The 20,010-nt window shown below is 37.7% G+C and overlaps 1 protein-coding gene across 1 annotated transcript in view; it reads right to left on the bottom strand.

Moving 5' to 3' along the window:
* ORC5 (origin recognition complex subunit 5) overlaps positions 1 to 19,410 on the bottom strand; it is a 72,364-nt gene extending 52,954 nt beyond the window's left edge. The window contains exons 1-5 of the mRNA XM_007467060.1: positions 19,260 to 19,410; positions 15,075 to 15,167; positions 11,682 to 11,882; positions 6,835 to 6,909; positions 3,428 to 3,539 (exon numbers count right to left, since the gene is read on the bottom strand). Of these exons, the coding sequence (XP_007467122.1) occupies positions 3,428 to 3,539; positions 6,835 to 6,909; positions 11,682 to 11,882; positions 15,075 to 15,167; positions 19,260 to 19,331 (553 nt within the window). The 5' untranslated portion in view covers positions 19,332 to 19,410. The remainder of the gene's footprint in view (positions 1 to 3,427; positions 3,540 to 6,834; positions 6,910 to 11,681; positions 11,883 to 15,074; positions 15,168 to 19,259) is intronic.
* Positions 19,411 to 20,010: the final 600 nt, after the last annotated feature.

Raw genomic sequence — 20,010 nt, forward strand, 5'->3', positions numbered from 1 at the left:
AATTTTAGAACTGTGGTACAGGAGAGTTCCAAAAGGAGCCCATTAATCTCAGTGAGTTGATAAGACAGATCAGAGAAGAGAGAGCTAAGGTAGCTAGAATGTGCAGGGTAGAATACATGAGAAAAGGAAGCTATGCAGAGAAAGAGCCCCAGAAATCTGCCTAGATGTTGCCCTTGGTTCTTAGCTGAATACCAGTACTTATATGCATAGAGTAAAACCTCAAAAGGACAAGCAAGAACAACTTCTGGGGAAAAAACAATTACTGGAGAGCTGTTAAGTCAAACAATTTCCAGAGTTCAGACAGGGCTATAAACTGTTCATTTTGCCACCAGTAAGAATGGAGAAACTATACTAAATACATGGGGCATTCAGCAGAGAACCCAAAAGGACTATATCTTAGAAGTAGAGCTAAAATTAGCCCTGGAATAAAGGCTACTCTAGACCCTCTCTCCAAAAGAGCTTAAAAACAACCTCAAAAGGGTCACATGTATCTTCAAGTGATTTAAATGCTTAACCAGAAAAGAAGTCCAACATGCAACTAAAAATTTAATACCTGTCATTCAATCAAAAATTACTAAACACATGTGAAAGTATAATGGATACCCATAATAGAGAAAAATTAGTCAACAGAAACATTCCCACAATGAAAGAGGTAGGAGAATTAGTAGACAAGAACATTAAAACAACTAATATAAACATGCTCATATGCTCAAGAATATAACGGAAAACAAAAGCATCATGAGATTGGTAATGAAAATTCCACTGGGTTGGATTAACTGCAAATTAGACACTTGTAGATAAAAAGGTCACTCAACTTGAAGACACAGAAACAAAAGCTATCCCAAATAAAACACTGAGGACAAAAAACGATGTAAAATTTAAATAAATAAATAAGAGATTCAGCAGGATAATATCACGAGGTCTAATATTCATGTAACGTGGTCCCAGAAAAAGGTGTGGGGAGCAGAGTCGGGGGGAACGACAGGACACAAAGTGCTTTTAGAAATAATGGCTGCAACTTTTCCAAAGTTAAAACTATACACTCACATATCCAAAAAGCTCAACAAATCTCCAGCAGGATAAACAATAAAAGATATTTTCCACCTTGCCTTTTTATTTCTGTAAAGCCCAAATAGGAATATATTATAAGGTTTATAATAAATGTATATGTTAAATGTAGGACAAAAATAGCACAAAGGTTGTGAGGTGGGAAATTATAAGTCATTGAGATTTTCAGATTGTTAACTAGAGAATAACTTCTGACTGATTCAATAACTAAACCAAAAACCTGATCAACTGCACTATAATCCACCTGAAGAAAAAAAAAAAAAAAAAACCAAAGCATTACCAAAAGATGAGCAGTCTGCGTGTGGGAGAGAGCAAACAAGAAATCCAAATTAGGGCCCTAGTGATACTGCTAAGAGGAAAGTGTCCTGAACATCAGATACCATATTTCTACAGATGACATATGTACCAAGTTATGATTGGACAACTTAGACACTAAGATTATCCTTTTGCCCTGGTTCCATGCTTACTTATTCTGACTATAATTTGGCTTATCAATTAATGCTTCCTTTTTGAACGTTTTTTGGTATGATTATGATGCTTTTGAATTATTTTTAAAAAACCTAATATGTTAAAGGCTCTAAAATTTAATAATCAGATGAACTTGGCTCCACATTATACACTTTTCAAAAGCTTAGGGCTTCCCTGGTGGCTCAGTGGTTAAGAATCCGCCTGCTAATGCAGGGGACATGGGTTCAAGCCCTGGTGGGGGAAGATCCCACATGCTGCAGAGCAACGAAGCCAGTGCACCACAACTACTGAGCCTGCGCTCTAGAGCCGTGAGGCACAACTACTAAGCCTGCATGCCACAACTACTGAAGCCCGCGCACTGCAATGAAGAGTAGCCCCCACTCGCCGCAACTAGAGAAAGCCCACACCCAGCAACAAAGAAAACACTGCCAAATATAAATAAATAAATTTATTTAAAAAAAAAAAATCTATTAGGGCTTCCCTGGTGGCGCAGTGGTTGAGAGTCCGCCTGCCGACGCAGGCGACACAGGTTCGTGCCCCGGTCCGGGAAGATCCCACATGCCACGGAGTGGCTGGGCCCGTGAGCCATGGCTGCTGAGCCTGCGCGTCCGGAGCCTGTGCTCCGCAATGGCAGAGGCCACAGCAGTAAGAGGCCCGCGTACCGCAAAAAAACCAAAAAACAAAAAACGAAAAAAAAAAAAACAAAGAAAACAACAAAAAATCTATTAGCTTACACTTTCTAAAATTAGCAAGGTCACTTTAATTATTTAATTATGTCCTCAAATTCTCTCCATCTCTGCAGCTTTGTATCCTTATTTTTTATAAAATTTAATCAAATTCTACAATTCATTATAGCATACTTTAATTTCAACTTCACTTGAATACTAGCATTTTTAAGTAATTTTTCACTAAAATGGGTCATGAAAAACTTTAACATCTAATGGTCACGACATAAGTACAAAGAAATTCTTTTTATGAAATCCTTTGATTTATTCATTTTCTTCCTACCCTTTTCTCTTCTCCTTGTGATTTTTCATATAAGAGGAGCTATTAAAAATTTAAGGGTTCCCTTCATCTATTTTGGTTTCCTTTTTGTTATCTCAGTTAATTATCAAAGGCAGGAGGTGTTACCTGATCACTGTTCTTGTGAAAATAGGCAAAAATGTGTTGATCTTAATAATGAATGTTTGTAGCTGATCAGTTCACAGGGATAGTGTTTTGAGGCCAAGGTCAAGGAATGTTATTTTTTCATAGCCTCTAACCATCTTATGCTTCAGTTATAATCTTTGAATCTGAACTACCATATTTGCACAGTAACAGCACACTATTAATCTACAAAGCTACTCAGCAACAAAAAAGCTATTGTATTCTTTAAAAGATAAAAATTATTAGGATCTATGAAATTTAAGATTAAACACAAACCAAAAAGAAATAAGAAACACAAGGGCTAGCACAGTTGCTACTGTAAGAGTTACAGTAATGAAAAATGAGATTTATAAAATCAAAAGATACATTCCACATAGTACTTAACTCAAGTACATAGTATATAAAGATTTCAGTACAATTTTAATGTGCTTTGCCAATCTAAACATCTCACTTGTATGGATGTAATAATCCCACTTATATATACATCTTACTGTAGTGACTAAAAAAATGTGAAAATACACCTTTATTTACAAATATGTGAGAACTGCTCTTTCAAAAAAATGTTAATTATACAAGAACAACCTCTATAAGTGCAGAAATATAAATATTTTATTTGAGATTGGCAGCAAACCATAATAGATTAAAACATCAAAGTATTCCCATTTGAATATGCTAGCTTAATCTTTCAAACAACAAAAACTATTTTACTGAATATCATTTATCAAAACAATGTTTTCAAATTTACCTATGCTATAATCAGGAAAATACAAGACAAATGGCTCAAAGCATCCAGTATTTGGACGAAACTTTTCCCAAACAATCTCGCTGAGAAAGATAACAGTCACATTTCTGTCAGTCTGTAAAAGAGAGATAAATTAAAGTAACTTTGCATTAAAAAAATCTTAATCAGAACAGTAATTCCATTTGAATTTTACTTTCAAAAGAAATCCAGCAAAGTTCCAACATATAACAAATTATTTGTATACTAATAAGCCATATTTAGAAAACCCAATCAGGGGGCTCATCTTTGTATGCAAATTTTCAAACATAATTACTTAGAATTTCCATAAAACTTTTAGGTTAATTGACAATTCAGTTACCCATGAATGCTAGGACAGTCGCACAACAACTAATTTTATAGAAATTAAGAAACACACCTGCTTGAACGATTAAGACAAGAACTTTTTATGGGAATTTTCAAAGAAATCACATGCTTTACATCAATAAACCAAAAAAGACAAAACATCTCTTAACATCTCTCATTATTAAAATGGCTATAGTATCCAGAGAAAAGAAAATATCAGTTGCATATTTTAATGTATATTCAAGAAGATGTTGAGTATACATTAAAAACACAAACAAGTTTGAGTATCCAAAATACCAATGTTAAGTAAACAACTTTTGAAATATATGTAGAAATTATAATTAGTATTCCAAAAATAACATTAAGAGAACAAGCTCAATGTGTATGTTATCCTTCTACAGAGTGGCCACAAATGCTAATTCTAATGCTAGAATTTATCTATAGACACCTGGCATTCTCAACACAAATTTTAATGCTTACCATGTTCTTTTGGACGTCTCCCAAGTTGACAAGACATATTCGTTTTGTTCTATATTCTTAGGACCCAGTCTCATACATAAATTACACTATACTTTGATGGTGATTTACTATTTATTGATTTCTAACTTATGTGTAACCTTATATTCCAATTTTCATTATTTAGACAAATATACTTCTGGCTAACAAAGATAGCTGGGTTCAATAAATTAATAACTCCACAGAAAATGTAGCATCTTTATGAAAGAAAGGAAAAGATTTTTACTTTCAAATGCTCTTTTTGTCTTATTAATTTTTAAGAATCCTTCAATTCATTTCCATAGGGATAAAAAAGCATGCTCTAAACACAATCTTGATTACAAAGCATTGAGTTGTTTTTGCTTTAAAATATGATTACCCAAAAGAATTTTATAAAGTCTGTTAAAAAAAATACTGAGAGGTTAAAAAAAAAAGAGGCATTTATCAGTCTAAAAGGATTTTAAGGACTTCCCTGGTGGCTCAGTGGTTAAGAATCCACCTGCAGAGGACACGGGTTTGATCCCTGGTCCATGAAGATCCCACATGCCACTGAGCAACTAAGCCTGTGCGCCACAACTACTGAGCCTGCACTCTAGAGCCTGCAAGCCATAACTACTGAGCCCACACACTGCAACTACTGAGCCCACGTGCTGCAACTACTGAAGCCCACGCACCTAGAGCCCATGCTCCGCAACAAGAGAAGCCACCACAGTGAGACGCACGCACACCGCAATGAAGAGTAGCCCCCGCTCGCCACAATTAGAGAAAGCCCACACGTAGCCACAAAGACCCAACACAGCCAAAAAAACAAAAAAGTATATTAATAATAAATTAAAATATATATATTACAAAATAAATAAATAAAAGGATTTTAAGTTGGGTAATGTTCTAATCTGTTCATCTTAAAGTACTTTCAGTGTACAGTGATATCTATCATAATTTAAACTTCATTTTAGTCTGATAAGTATTTAATATAAAAATATGTGAAATGCTTTTGCTATATTTCTCTTAAATGAAATACACATTTAAAAATCAAGTATGCTTTCAGAAACATCAAAACAACAATTTTCTTTTCTGATGGAGTTGAGCTTACTATGAATCTTTTCATTTTCTTCAAATAACTTCCATAATTAAAACTAAAAAAAAGTGAAAGGCCTACGTACTGTGACAGGATGCATGACCAAAGGTCTAAGTACTGTGACAAGATAAAAATAGTGGGGTAAGTTTTACTGGAAGGGCGAGAGGACAGCAAGAATGCACTCTGGCTACCAGAGAGGGAGTCCTCGAGCAAAACAATGGGAAACAGTGGATGGATTTATGCAAACAAACCACAAACACAACAAAAAATAAATAAAAAGAGAGAGACCTTTACTCAATGAGGATGGGTCCCTGGTGCCAGTAGTAAAATGCCAAGAGTTAATCAATCTGGGAAAGGCTAGACTGCATGAGGAAACTTCCAGGATAAGTCACCAACAGCTACACTTACTCTTCTCTTCTCTTCTCCACATCTGCCCCTCAAGACTATTACTAAAAGAGGATTTTAGGAGTCAGCCTTAGGCACACAATGATTTCAGTGGCAATCAGTTGAGAACTTCTAGCAGTTTCTCAAATTTGAGTAATATACTTAACTTTTCAAAGGTGGAAATGCTCTAGGCACTGTCTCCCCAAATATTCACTTAATTTTTATTATAATGTTCCTTAATACTTAAATAATACAGACATAAAACTAAGTAAAAACTATTTATGCTCAAGGTACTTATAAAGTTATAAAACCAAATATTTTTATTTATAAGTTAAATATAAAACTATAAAAGCAGTAAAATTTAAATTGACATTATTTGAATATGATGAACATTACTGTTTTGCCTCAACTAAATCTTTGCTCACTTCATGAATATGGTACTAACAGGAAACAGCCACAGTCCTTTTGAGTTTAGCATTCCTATAGCAACTAGTATTGGTAAAAACTAAATTCTCTCACCAATTTCCTTTATTCAAACCACTACAAACTACTGCCTGTTGTTGCCATCATATTACTATTTGGCTTTCACCTAACATACACATAGTAAGTCTCTCCCTGTTCTTTTCTCATTAGGCCATGACAATCACAGTAGAATTAGTGTTATTCAGTGCCGACACAATTTTAAGTTGAAACACAAAGCTCGTTCCAAAAACTGAGTGGCTATGACACAGAACATCAGATGATCCTGAACAGACCTACCATTCTTTTATTAGATTACTGAAATGAAAATTTTAAAATTCTTGCAGACAGTTCAAAGTCTAGCCCATCCCCACAATTTACTCTAGCAAACACCTAAAATCTTTTAATAGAAAGCAGTGTTAGCCACTTCACAATCAAAAATAAAAGCTAAAAGAGTTGAAGAATAAGTCTTATTAAATCACAAATTGTTTGAACTTTGAAAAAATCCTTAACTTCACATGTAATAGAGAAATGCATATCAACTTTATATTAAGAGATTATTTCTCACCTATCAAATTGGCAAAATGAAAAAATGTGACAACACAGTTCTACTGATTAGGCCATAGGGGAAAAGAATTCATTCATCACTTACCAATTCTTGTAACCTAAGAAATCCAGGTAAAAGATATGCTTCCATATCCCTTAGATACTCTGCTTTATCAAGAACCTTATGAAAAAAAAAAGCAGTGTCAAAATTGATTTTAAAAGCCCTTTAGCAAAACATTTACATAATATAATGCACAATTCAAGATCTGAACTTCCCATGTTAAAAAAAATGGAACTTATGAATTAATTTTTTAAACAGTATTTACATTTGTGGAAGACATTTCAAATAGGTCAAATAAGTTAAAAAATGAACTACTAACAACATGTTTCAACCCACAATTTAGAGAATGGGTCATAGTTATACAAAAATAGGTTTGTTTTAAAGATATACCATCAAAAAGATAATGAATGAAGATGCTCTAAGGACCTTTTCTTATAGGTATATAAGAAATAAAACTATGTGCATTTTTAATTACATTTAGTAAAAGGTAAATGTCTACCATGTACCAATAACTACAAAGCTTTCTGATCTGAGAGATAGCAGAAAATTCTGAATTTCATCATATAAAACTTTTTTTTCTTGAACTTTGTAACTCGATACTAAACCCTGTTTAACTAGAAAACCGATCATGTTAAGAAAGATTAAATTTTTTTTTTTTTTTGCGGTACGCAGGCCTCTCACTGTTGTGGCCTCTCCCGTTGCGGAGCACAGGCTCCGGACGCGCAGGCTCAGCGGCCATGGCTCATGGGCCCAGACGCTCTGCGGCATGTGGGATCTTCCCGGACCGGGGCATGAACCCGTGTGCCCTGCATCAGCAGGCGGACTCTCAACCACTGCGCCACCAGGGAAGCCCCAAGAAAGATTAAATTTTTGTTCAGTGTTATGATAATGCTACTGGGATTATGGTGCAAATTATAATCATTTAAATTAGGAATAAAATTAAAATGCAGGGAATATATTATTTACCTGAATAGTCCAAATTGTTTTTTATCTGTTTTACTGATTAATAGATAGCTTGAAACAATGTATGAGAGTAATCAACTTAAGATATTTCATTCCTAATTCATTTAGACAAAATAAAGCTAAAATTATTTACCACTAAAAAGATACAAATTAGTTTCTCCACTATGTATTCTCAATTGCAATTTTCCCATCAATTTCCATTTTAAAACTCTCTAATACAGGACACAGATTAATTCAAATAAACTGGCCCATTTGTATGCCCATTTTAATGCAAAACACAAAGCTGAAGCAATAAGTTAATAGCTCATTCTTCTGACTGGATACAATTAACCCACTGTAATTAATGGTTTTATGGCATTTTAATAAATGATCCTTCTTCAAAAGCAACTATCAGTGCCCGCTTCAGCAACACATATGCTAAAATTGGAACGATACAGAGAAAATTAGCATGGCCCCTGTGCAAGGGTGACACGCAAATTCGTGAAGCGTTCCATATTTTTGCTGATTCACTTTGTTACACAGCAGAAACACATCACTGTAAAGCAATTATACCCCAATAAAGATGTTAAAAAAAAGCAATTATCAAATAACTAATATTCAAAGAAGTTAAAATTTTAATTCAGATTCAAACATTTTAAAAATAATTTACCTGAAGGTATTCTAATAGACTTGATTTGTAAGCTTGTTTATTGACTAGAAAACATTCTCATACATCTTTCTGCATTATTTCCTACGTGCTGAAACTTACCAATTCATATATTAGCTAGCTGAACATTCTACGATTTACTCTAAATAATGTTCTATGCTAAACACCTGCAAACTTTTCCACCCTAATATTTAGTCATCTAACAAATAACTTATTGAATGCCTACTTTGATCCATTGGGCCTGAAAAGTGAGTTGGGTCCTACTTATTCCTCATGGCTCTTTGCAGAATATTGATTCTCCCTCTTCCCTAAAGACACAACTTTGAAACTCTACTTATTGGAGTCATCCAACACTCTGGGGTCATTCCTCCTTGGTCTTTAAATATTATAGCTTCTGATTATCACATCTCTAATATAACTCCTGTAGTTCTGGATATTTCAAAATCCACATAAATGACCTCCTTCTGATATGGTAGACTCATTTCCTTAAATCCCTCTCTCCACCAGTGATCTTGTTGCCTACGCTACCCAGTGAAAGATCAACTTATTTCCTACATCACTGGTTTCTGAAGTGTAGTCTGTGGCCCCCTGTGAGGTGAGCGCAGCGGGGTGTGCTGTTTCTGATACTCTTTCAGGAAGTTGGTGGTCAAAACTATTTTCATAATTATACTAAAAATTTATATGCCTTTCTCATCATGGTGACATTTGCACTAATGGTGCAAAAGCAATGGTGGGTTAAACTAGAGTCGTCTTAGCATAAATCAAGGTAACAGTGCCAAACTATACTAGTAGTTATTAATTCTTCACTATGTACTTGCTCTTAAGAAAAAAAAAATTAGACTTTTGCTTCTAAGATGGGGTAGATGTACTTTTTCCTCTTCCTCCTAAGTACAACTAAGAATCTTGAGTATTACATATAAAACAAATGGGGCTCTGAAAGGTGGAAAGAAGGAGGCAGACCAGCTAGGGACCTCAGGACCAGAAGAATGACAACTCACTTCAGAGGGTGAATTGTCTAAGTTGTCTTTTTGCCTCACATATCCCATTTGTGGAGCTGAAGAAGCCAGCAACACAGAAAAGCCAAGCAGCACAGACCAAAAGAGCCCCAACAAAAACCTTACTTTCTCTAGCCAAAGGACCAGGAAAGGGGCATCTTAGAGAGACTTCCAGGACTATGCACTTTCCAAGTTTTCTTTATAGAGGACATCAGTACATCACTGATTTCTTGTCTCCTCATTTCTTTTTTTGTTTTTGTTTTTTGTTTTGCGATACACGGGCCTCTCACTGCTGTGGCCTCTCCCGCCACGGAGCACAGGCTCCAGACGCGCAGGCTCAGCGGCCATGGCTCACGGGCCCAGCCGCTCCGCGGCATGTGGGATCCTCCCTGACCTGTGTCCCCTGCATCGGCAGGCGGACTCTCAACCACTGCGCCACCAGGGAAGCCCTTGTCTCCTCATTTCTTCATCCCCTAAACACTGGAGCACCAGAATACTCGGTCACTGGCCTCACCTCTTTTCTAACTCACTCTCTCAGTGACCTAATCCTGTCTCACAGCTTTAAGTACTACTACTGTATGCTCAGAAGTCCAAAATGGTATCTCCATGTTGGACCTCTCTTGACCTCAGACTCAAGCATCCAAGCGCCAACTCAACATCTCTAGTTGGACTTAACATGCCCCAAACCAAATTCCTCATCACTCCTTCTCCCCCAGCAAGACCCCACCTGCTGCCGTTTTCTCCACTCGGATAATGACAACCTTATCCCTTCAAGCGCACAAAAACATTTTTGAGTCATGCTTGACGTCTTTCTTTCTCTCCTCCTCCACACTCACTCTATCAGAAAATTCTGTCAACACTACCTTCAGAATATATCCAGTCCATATCTTACCACATGCATTGCTACTACCCTGGTCTAAGCCAACATGTTGTTTGCCTAGATTAATACAAATGCTTCATAACTAGTTGTATTAGTTTCCTAGGGCTACCATAACAAAGTACCACAAACAGGGTGGCTTAACCAACAGAAATTTATTATCTCATAGTTCTGGAAGCTAAAAGTCCAAGATCAAGTTATTGGCAGGGCCATGCTTCCCATGAAGGTTCTAGAGAAGGACCTGTATCAGGCCCCTCTCCTAGCTCCTGGTAATCCCCTGCCTTGTGGCAGCATAACTCCAATCTTCACGTGGCATTTTCTCTATGTGCGTGTCTGTCTCTAAATTTCTTCCTTTTATTAGGACATCAGTCACATTGGATGAGGGGCCCAATCTACTCTAGTATGACCTCAACTTAACTAATTAGAACTGCAACGACCCCATTTACAAATAAGGTCATATTCTGAGGTAGTAGGGGTTAGAATTTCAACATACGAATTTTTGGAGGAAACAAATCAACCCATAACACTAGCCTGCACTAGTGTACTCTTGTACTCTTGATTCTCAAATGAAGAATCAAATGTACCTGTACCCTTCATTTGATTCTCAACATTACCCCTCTCCCCCTTACTTAAACTATATTCCAGCCAAAATGGCCTCCTTCATATTCTTTGAATACACAGGCATGCTCCAGTCTCCTCTGTACGCTCACGTAAATCTCTTTGCTTGGAATACTCTTTTTTCAGATATTTTCATGACTTGCCCCTTGCTTCCTTCAGGTTTCAGCTCAGTTATCATCATCTCAGTGAGATCTTCTCTGCCTTCCCCACTTAGATATAACTAGCCTCCCCCGCCCAGGAGATTCTCCCTTACTCTAATGTACCACATCTGACATACTACTTATTAACCTGCTTACTACCTATCTTCCTCAATTAGAGGAATTAGCCACAAGTGGGCAGACACTATTTTGTCTCTGTTCCATCTCCAGTATCTAAAATAGTGCCTGGCACATAAGAAGTACTCAGTAAATATTTGCATAAATAAATGAACAAAATTAAAATGTGGAAGGAACTGTTTTATACATTTAAGGAGATGCAAGAATGCATAAGGTGTGATCCCTTCAGTGAGTATAAACTTAGCCATTATGAGAAGGTATTATATTAAATTTTAATTTCAATTCCAGAGATAATCATTTTTTAAAATAAGGTTAAGGTGTTATAAAATCTCACTAATGTAAAACAGGTTATATATTTTCAGTTGTCTGCTAGTTATTTTCACATTGATATAACAACTAAAACTTAAACATTTTTATATCGCATAAGCACCTTGTACAATGCACTGTACATAAGTCTCAAAAGAAAAATATGAAAATTGATCTAATAAATCAGTTTTCAAATAACAGGTGATACTTACAATATATACAGTCTGATCCTTGAGACTTTCAGCTTTGGTTATTTGTTTAAATAAGCGAACGAAGTCATTAAATGTTTCACAGGTTATTTGAGTAGAACATTCACCCTCTGAAGAACTAAGATGATTCAGCTTGTTTAAAATTTGTTCCAAAAGCAGCCTCAAGGTAAAGCATTCAACACAGTTCACAAAGACATGTGGAAGCTGAAAAGAAAAACCAAAAAAGTGTAAACAGAAAACACATATCCACAACAACGGCTCTGCTGGATATCCGCCATTTGCCCTTCTAAATCTATACCCCACCATTCTCCAAACTGCTCTGTGCCCCAGGAGGCTGACCACTACAGACTCCATCGCCCAGACTCATTTTCAGGCTCTTGCTGGATTCAGCCAACGGGAAGAACCAGGAGACAGAAGCAAAGTGGTAAGAGAAAGAAGTTGAATATTTATTCCCTTGACTCCCACCCCCATCCCACAGCTTGACAGTGGCTGCATCTTCTACCAAAGGGTACAGCTTGAGTTGGGCAGCCTCTCATCAAAGGCTACACCTCTTGCTGGGGCCTGATTACAGCTCCTTCCTGTGCCATTCAGGTCTGAGAGAGGTAAAGGCTCTCAGCACATCACCATCCCTTATTGGTTCCCTTAACATTTCTCCAACCTTTGTAAAATATTATAGTCCCTCCATTAAACTCACTTTAATTATTTGAGTTTTCATTTGTTTCCTACAGAGATTGAAAGCAAACCTGTATTTCCCGCTAAAGAATTCTTACAAAGAAACCCAAGAACACATGAATGTTAAAATTCTTAGTGGGAATTTCTTACTTATAATTTTAAAATAATATTTTTAATCATGGACAAACCTAAACCAAAAAAACATTTTTAAGAGTTAAAAACCAGAGTCATCTCCCTATGAGGACTCAGAACTAGCTCTTCATTTAGAGAACTAACAAAATGGAGGTAATTCCAGAAGTAACAAGGAAAAAAAAGATTTATAAATATAGTCTGTTCTCAAAATGAAATCACAAAAGCAGTACTTATCACTCACAGGAAGACAGCTTGTGGCACTTGGCACAAATAATGGAACCTATAACTATTTTTAGCGACATTCCATAAATCTCACCCAATAAAGAGGCTTTTCTTTCTCAGAGTAGCAGTGTAACTAAGGCTACATTATAGTTACCAGCAATTTCACCAGCATTTTCTGACCTCCTTTACCCCCACTCCTTTATGAACTAGAGTCCACAATAGCTCTGTTAAGACTGTCTTGTTTACTGCTACCTGTGTGCTATCCATGGCCTTTAACGGCAGCATATTCTAAATGTCTTTGTGTACCTATACCAAAAGTGGTGATAATCATCATTACAATGTTTAAGTAGCAGCAAAAATCAAGATACATTAAAAAAATGAAATACAGCCCTTAAATATGGAACTTCCATATTCAGTTTTCATGCTTTTATTCAATATAGATATTTTTGGACACTTCATGCAGGGAGTTCCAAATGCAAATGCCTGAGCCAGGACCTTGTGCACTCACGTTCTGAAGCCTGGTATGAACCTCAGGCATCTGTATTTTAAAATGCACAGGCAATCTTCAGGATCAAAGGCTAAAATCCCTAAATTGATATATGCCAAGAACTGTGCTGGGAATAATCTCAAGAAACAGTTTCAAGCCAGGGAAACACAAACATTTATCACAGCTGAAGGGATAAATATTACAACAGAATTAAGCACAGAGTGCTGAGGCTGCACAACAGAGGGGCATCTAACACAGCCTAGAGAGTCAAAAAAGGCTACCCGGGGCTTCCCTGGTGGCGCAGTGGTTGAGAGTCCGCCTACCGATGCAGGGAACACGGGTTCGTGCCCCAGTCCGGGAGGATCCCACATGCCGCGGAGCAGCTGGGCCCGTGAGCCATGGCCGCTGAGCCTGCGTGTCCAGAGCCTGTGCTCCGCAACGGGAGAGGCCACAACAGTGAGAGGCCTCCATACCAAAAAAAAAAAACAAGGCTACCCAAAGTGTAAACACAAGAAAACCTACCAAAATAAATAAGCATGTGCCAAATAATAGGGTAGAAGAGTTGGAGTGAATGAGTACAAGAAAGCCATTCCAAGCAGTATGTGCCAAGGGTTGAAAGTAAGAGACAGCAAGAACTGTAAAATAGTTCAGTATGCCACACAAAACATGCATACTCAGCTAGAGTTAGGACCGGGGGTAGCAAACTACAGCCTTTGGGTTAGCAATATGTTTTGATATATACAGCCATGCCCATTTAGATAGATACTGTCCATGGCTGCTTCCACAGTAAGGAGGAGTTGAGTGGTTGTAATATAAAGTACCTGGCCCGCAAGCCTAAAATATTTACTATCTGGCCCATAAGAAAAAATGTGCCCATCCCTGGCTTAGGATATGAAAGAGGGTGTGGCAATAATCATGAACAATAGCAGCTAAACTTTATTGAATGCTTACTATATACTAAGTATTGTGGTAAGCACTTTTCATGTATTAACTCACTGAATTCTCACAATTCCAAATGTTGTCACTATTAGCCCAACTTTTCAGATGCGAAAGCTCTAAGGGGTGAACCCAGAAGAAGAACATGAGTCTGCCAGACTCTATCTCAAATTCTTAGGCATTACGTTAAGAAAGATAAACTGAACTCAGCTCATAAAGGGTTTTATATATCAGACAAAACACCCGAACCTTTTCCTAAAGATCTTATTTAAGATTTTCATGGACTAGCTGCAGGGTGGAGAACAGACTGCACTTAGGAAACTGTTGTGGAAATAAATGAAAGAAATAATGGTAAATGAAACTCAGGTAGCAGCAATGGCTATGATTCAAGCTACATGGAGTCAAGACATTAATGATACAGAATCAACAGGATGTGTTTACTGTTCAATTTACTGAGAGAGTGAGGATAAAGAAAGAGTAAAGAGCAAGTTTAGACAACTGTGTGAATGGTGAAATTCACTGCTAGAGGCAATATGGGAAGAAGGGCAGGGTAAAGGTGACATATTTAGTTTTGTACTCGTGGAGATTCAGACTTATCGTTATCAGTATTTCAAATATGTACAATAATGGAGAAGAAACAGATTTTAGTATTTTTAAAGAATGTATTATTATGTGTGTTTTCCCCAAAATATTATCATCCAATGAAAGTTAGAGAGAGTAATTTGGCTCAACTTAAAAAGTACATTCTAACATCAAGGCTCAAGTTATTTAAAAATGCCTTCTGAAGCTTACAGTCTTTGAAGGTCTTCAACAAAAAGCTGGTCAGAAATGTTTTATGTAGAACATATTCCTTCAGAGAAAGGTAAACTAAACATCTTCCAGATCCCTTCTATTTCTAGGAGTCTATGAATAAAAATCAACTAACACTGAGTTTGGGATATTCTTACCTCTAAAGTTTTCAACAAAGTTTGTGTTACATAGGTCTTTCCACTGGCAGTATGTCCATAAATAAAAATGGATGGAAAGCTGAAATGATGTCTCTAGCAGAGAAAAGACAAATATCAGTCTGCACATACAAAACAGAAAATAAACATTCATCATTTTGTGACAAACTTTTCCATGATAAAGTAAATTATTCAATCCAAATGATTTCAACAGTGAGCATTTAGTGGATTCATCATTACACCTCAAACCTACTTGAATTCAACTCTACTCTTTCTCAAAATTTCTGGAAAATCACATTTGGCCTATTTATTAGTATGATATATTACTATACATATATATATTCAACCCTTTTTATTATTATACAGGTTTATATATATGTTTGTATTTTCAAATTTATGAGAGATTTAACAGATTTTTCAAGAATGATTTTGATCATACTTCATTTTTTCTTAACCCTTTTTTTATAGAATCTAAGCCCACAGGCTGCAACTTCAGTCTACATTCTAAAGCTTTTAAACTAAGCATATGCAATCACAGGACTAGAAAGAATTTCAAGAGTCCTCTGTTCTAAGGAAAACTTACAGGATACTTCTGAATTATGCTTACTACATTTACCTTGGCCTAAATGTGTACATTTCATCATTGTTTTCAATGATCAAGTCTACACAGCATATATTTCAAAATACATATTCCCAAGATTCTCCTGAAGTACCTTATGAGTCAGCAGCCTAGAGAAAAGTAAAAATTGTCAAACACCCCTATATTGGTCTGGTCAATACTACAAATATGTTTCATTCATTCAATGAACATTTATTAGACAGCTACTAAATGCTGAAAACCATGATGCACTAAAGAGTACAAAAATCAGTTAGAGATAAAACCTGCTTTGGAGGAATTCACATACACTTAAAAAATAATTATAAGAAAATTGGATGATGCAATTTCCGTGAAAAAGTAGAGTCTCTATGATCATCTACCACTACAATAGTACAGTTGACGCTTGAACAACACAGGTTTTGAACTGCTTGAGTTCATCTATACGTGGATTTTTTTCAATAAACATATTCGAAACAATTCTGGAGATTTGCAACAATTTGAAAAAACTCACAGATGAACCACGTTGCCTAAACACATAGGAAAAATTAAGTATGCCATGAAGCGTAAAATATATGTAGATAATAGTATATCCTTACAAAGGCATAAGGTGAATGATATTTAATATAAAATTAATAATGTGTTAGTTTTGTTTTATAACTTTACTTCCAAAGGATTACATTACCATACATACCATATGGTATGTCTGTGCCTCCCTGCCTCTCCCCCTCTTTCTCTCCCTCTCCCTTCCTCCCTTCTTCCTACCCCTCCTTCCTTCCTATAATTGGAGAAACTGTGTATTAGCCTATCATCACAGGTAAGTGGTTTTTCAAAAAATGTAACCATGTGTTTACAATACTGTATTATGAATATGACTGGAATACTGTATGCCATGAAACTTCATAAGGGTTCATTCATTAGTATATAGGTAGGCTACCATGAAGGAATTCTATCCATAACAGAAGGCTACCATAAAGCAATCATATCGCTGCTTCTTTGTTATCAATGTATGAATCATTATACCTGTAAATAGATATGAATTTCTTTTTCACATTATCTTTTCATTTTTAATGTCTAGTTAGTAATAAGTATAACATGCCCAGTGTTTTGTATTATTAAGACAATATTGATGTAGATATTGACAGACGACTCATCTTATAAACAATGTAAACTAACAGTATTGATATAGTATAGTACTATAAATTATTTCTCTTCCCTATGATTTTCTTAATAACATTTCCTTTCCTCTAGCTTACTTTATTGTAAGAATACAGAATATAATACATATAACATACAAAATATGTGTTAATTGACTGTTTATCGGTAAGTCTATTAGCAGTTAAGTCTGGGGTGAGTCAAAAGTTACACACTGATTTTCAACTCCACGGGGGTCAGCACCCCCCATTCCCACATTGTTCAAAGGCCAACTGTAGTCACAAACATTTATTACATTCTAGCCACCAAGTTACAAATTTCCTTTTAGCAAGACAAATCAGGAACTCAGATTTATACAGGAAAATACTTTCTAATGGCAAATGCCTATGGCAAGAGCAGCCCAACAGATTAAAAATGGATGTTTCATACAGGGATTCTTTTCTTACGTTTATACATAACACTCTTGTAAATTAACTAGCTCAAAAATTCTGTAACAAGAATTAAACGCATGCTTGCTGAGCATCTCTGCTAATACAATACTATATTTCACCTTGAAAGAGAAGCACAAGATATCCTTCAGGACACTTTTCCAAGCTACACTAAAACTCTCCTTTCCTGGAATCCCGCCACACTTATCTGCATCCATTATTTGGTGCTTAATAATATTCCACCTTACATCATCTTTTCTACTGTTAACTAGAACTGTATTGAACTCTTGCACTGTTATTTAACCTTTCACCTTCATAAACCTAACATAAACTGTAATAAGCCAGGATCTGGCACAGTGCCTGGAACAGAGAAGGTGCTTACTAAGTATTTATTTGCTGAATACATAAATGAATCTGCTAAGAAATATGAACCAGTTTTTTATAGATCTTTGAATCTCCTACACACACAGCACCTTACAGAAAAGTGCTATTAAAATTGTTAAATATGACTTCTTCCTGTGATTTACACCAAACTGATACCACTCATCTCTATTTGCCAACATTCATTTTCAGGAGGACCACTTCTGTTTGTAGTGATCTGGGTTTGTCTACTCCAGGGAAGGAATGCATAAGGTACAACTAAGAAAATGTTTCAGTAATAATATAGATAACTACAATTAAAAGCATTATAACTGGGCTTCCCTGGTGGTGCAGTGGTTTAGAATCCGCCTGCCAATGCAGGGGACACGGGTTCAAGCCCTGGTCCAGGAAGATCCCACATGCTGCGGAGCAACTAAGTGGCCCGTGTGCCACAACTACTGAGCCTGCGCTCTAGAGCCCTCGTGCCACAGCTACTGAAGCTCGCGCACCTAGAGCCCCTGCTCTGCAACAAGAGAAGCCACCGCAATGAGAAGCCCCGCAAGGCAACGAAGAGTAGCCCCCGCTCACCGCAACTAGAGAAAGCCCGCGCACAGCAACGAAGACCCAATGCAGCCAAAAATAAATAAGTTTAAAAAAAAAGGACCCAATGCCTTTAAAAAAAAAAAAATCTGACATTAAAAAAAAAGCGTTATAACTAGAATACTGACTGAGAGTGAAGTCCCTGACCTTAGTTCCCTAACTAATGTGCCCCTTTAGAAGGAGGGTGGTACTTTTCCACTAATACTTCACAGGCCACCCCAGACTGCCACCCAGGTAGTTGGATGAAAGCAGTACTTATGAAAGCAAACCAGAGGTGTGAGGGAAGAACGTGAGTGTGACCCTAGACTCTCATTTACTCTCCTTACAGATGAGATCCAAGTGTGATCAATTTCAAGTCTAATTAACGAGTCTGAAGCAAAAGGCTCACTAAAGGCCACCAGAATATAATCAAAAACAGATTAAGTATGGAATTGATGAATGCTACCTCTTATGGAACGGACTCCGTAGCGGTGTTCATCCAGAGAAAACATTTAACCTCTTCTCTTAGGCATCACCTGAACTGCCAGTCAAGAAGCCTAGACTAGACCTCTTCCGTGCTTTAACAACGCTGGAAAAGCCGCTGAAGTTTTAAACCTGAAGCACCGCGTTGGCCCTCACAGGTCTTGACAACTACCCATCCACACAGGGCTTACACTAACCACCTCACTGAAACGTGGGGACTCACTTTTGAATAAGTAACACTGGGCAAACACATCTGTTGTATAAAATCCTGTTCAGCTGGGGTAAGAAGCAACTTCGAGTAGCTACTCTGGACTAACACCCTCTCAAAACCGTGGCGTCAGTAAAATATCACGTCCTGGGCCAACGAGCCCTAGTGCAGGCCGGTCCTTCCCGTGCAGTTTAAGAGACCGCTCACAAATTACTTTGGGTGAGGAGTGGGAGAGACCTATAACACCTCCTACCTCAACGCAGAAGACGGTCTACGGCCCCTCAATCAGAACGAAAATTTAAAAATTGGAACATGTCGCAAGACCACGGAATTGTTTGCCTCCGGGATTTGGAAGAGAAAAGATAGCTGGACTACAATACCTCTCCAAACAGGGACTGCAAGATGGACACTTGGGACTCGCGACAAAGCACCATATTTTCCAGGTTAGGCATGCTGGCGGGTACCAGGGCACAGAGCAGCCCGCGGCCCACTCCGCGTTCACAGACACAGCCTCAGCCACGCTCCGGTCTCCGCGCTCCCGCCGGAAACCGGACTCTCGGGCTTGTGGGAGGAGCCAGCGTGGCTGTGCGTCCGCGTGACGTCAGCGCGCAAGAGGAGCGTCGGACCCGCCCTAGTCTTCCACATCCTGAAGCGGTAGGACCCTGAGCGCCGTACAGGGTTTTCTGGAGCCGGCTTTGTGGGGTTGGGCGTCTCGGGCTGCGGCCTTTGCCACCTAAAGGTCGAGAGGGGGATGCAGGGATGGGCGAACAGAGAAAGCACTTGAAGGGGCTAAGGGGGCCCTGTGGGCTCCACTAAGTCGAGAACCTGTGGGTTCGGCTTCCCCGCCTAAAGGCCCCAAATTTAGAAACCGTAAGTGCTGGGGAGCTTTGTCGTGTAGCCCCACCCAGGAGGGGGGAGGCGGTCGTGGAGCCGAGGCCCGCCTCCTTACAGGGACCTGAGGAAAGCGGGCTCAGATAACCAATATTCTCAAAAGCTGCGGGTTTTTTTCCTGAGGAGGGTGTGGAAAATTGGCGTCCGGTGCAAAAAAAAAGACTGATGGAATCGAACAAACAACTTGGAATTACTAGTCTTACTCCAAGCCTGAAAACAGATCTGGAAATGCCTCTCCCT

This window comes from Lipotes vexillifer, unplaced genomic scaffold, assembly GCF_000442215.2.
Source record: "Lipotes vexillifer unplaced genomic scaffold, Lipotes_vexillifer_v1.1 scaffold450, whole genome shotgun sequence".
In the NCBI taxonomy this organism is placed as follows: Eukaryota; Metazoa; Chordata; class Mammalia; order Artiodactyla; family Lipotidae; genus Lipotes; species Lipotes vexillifer.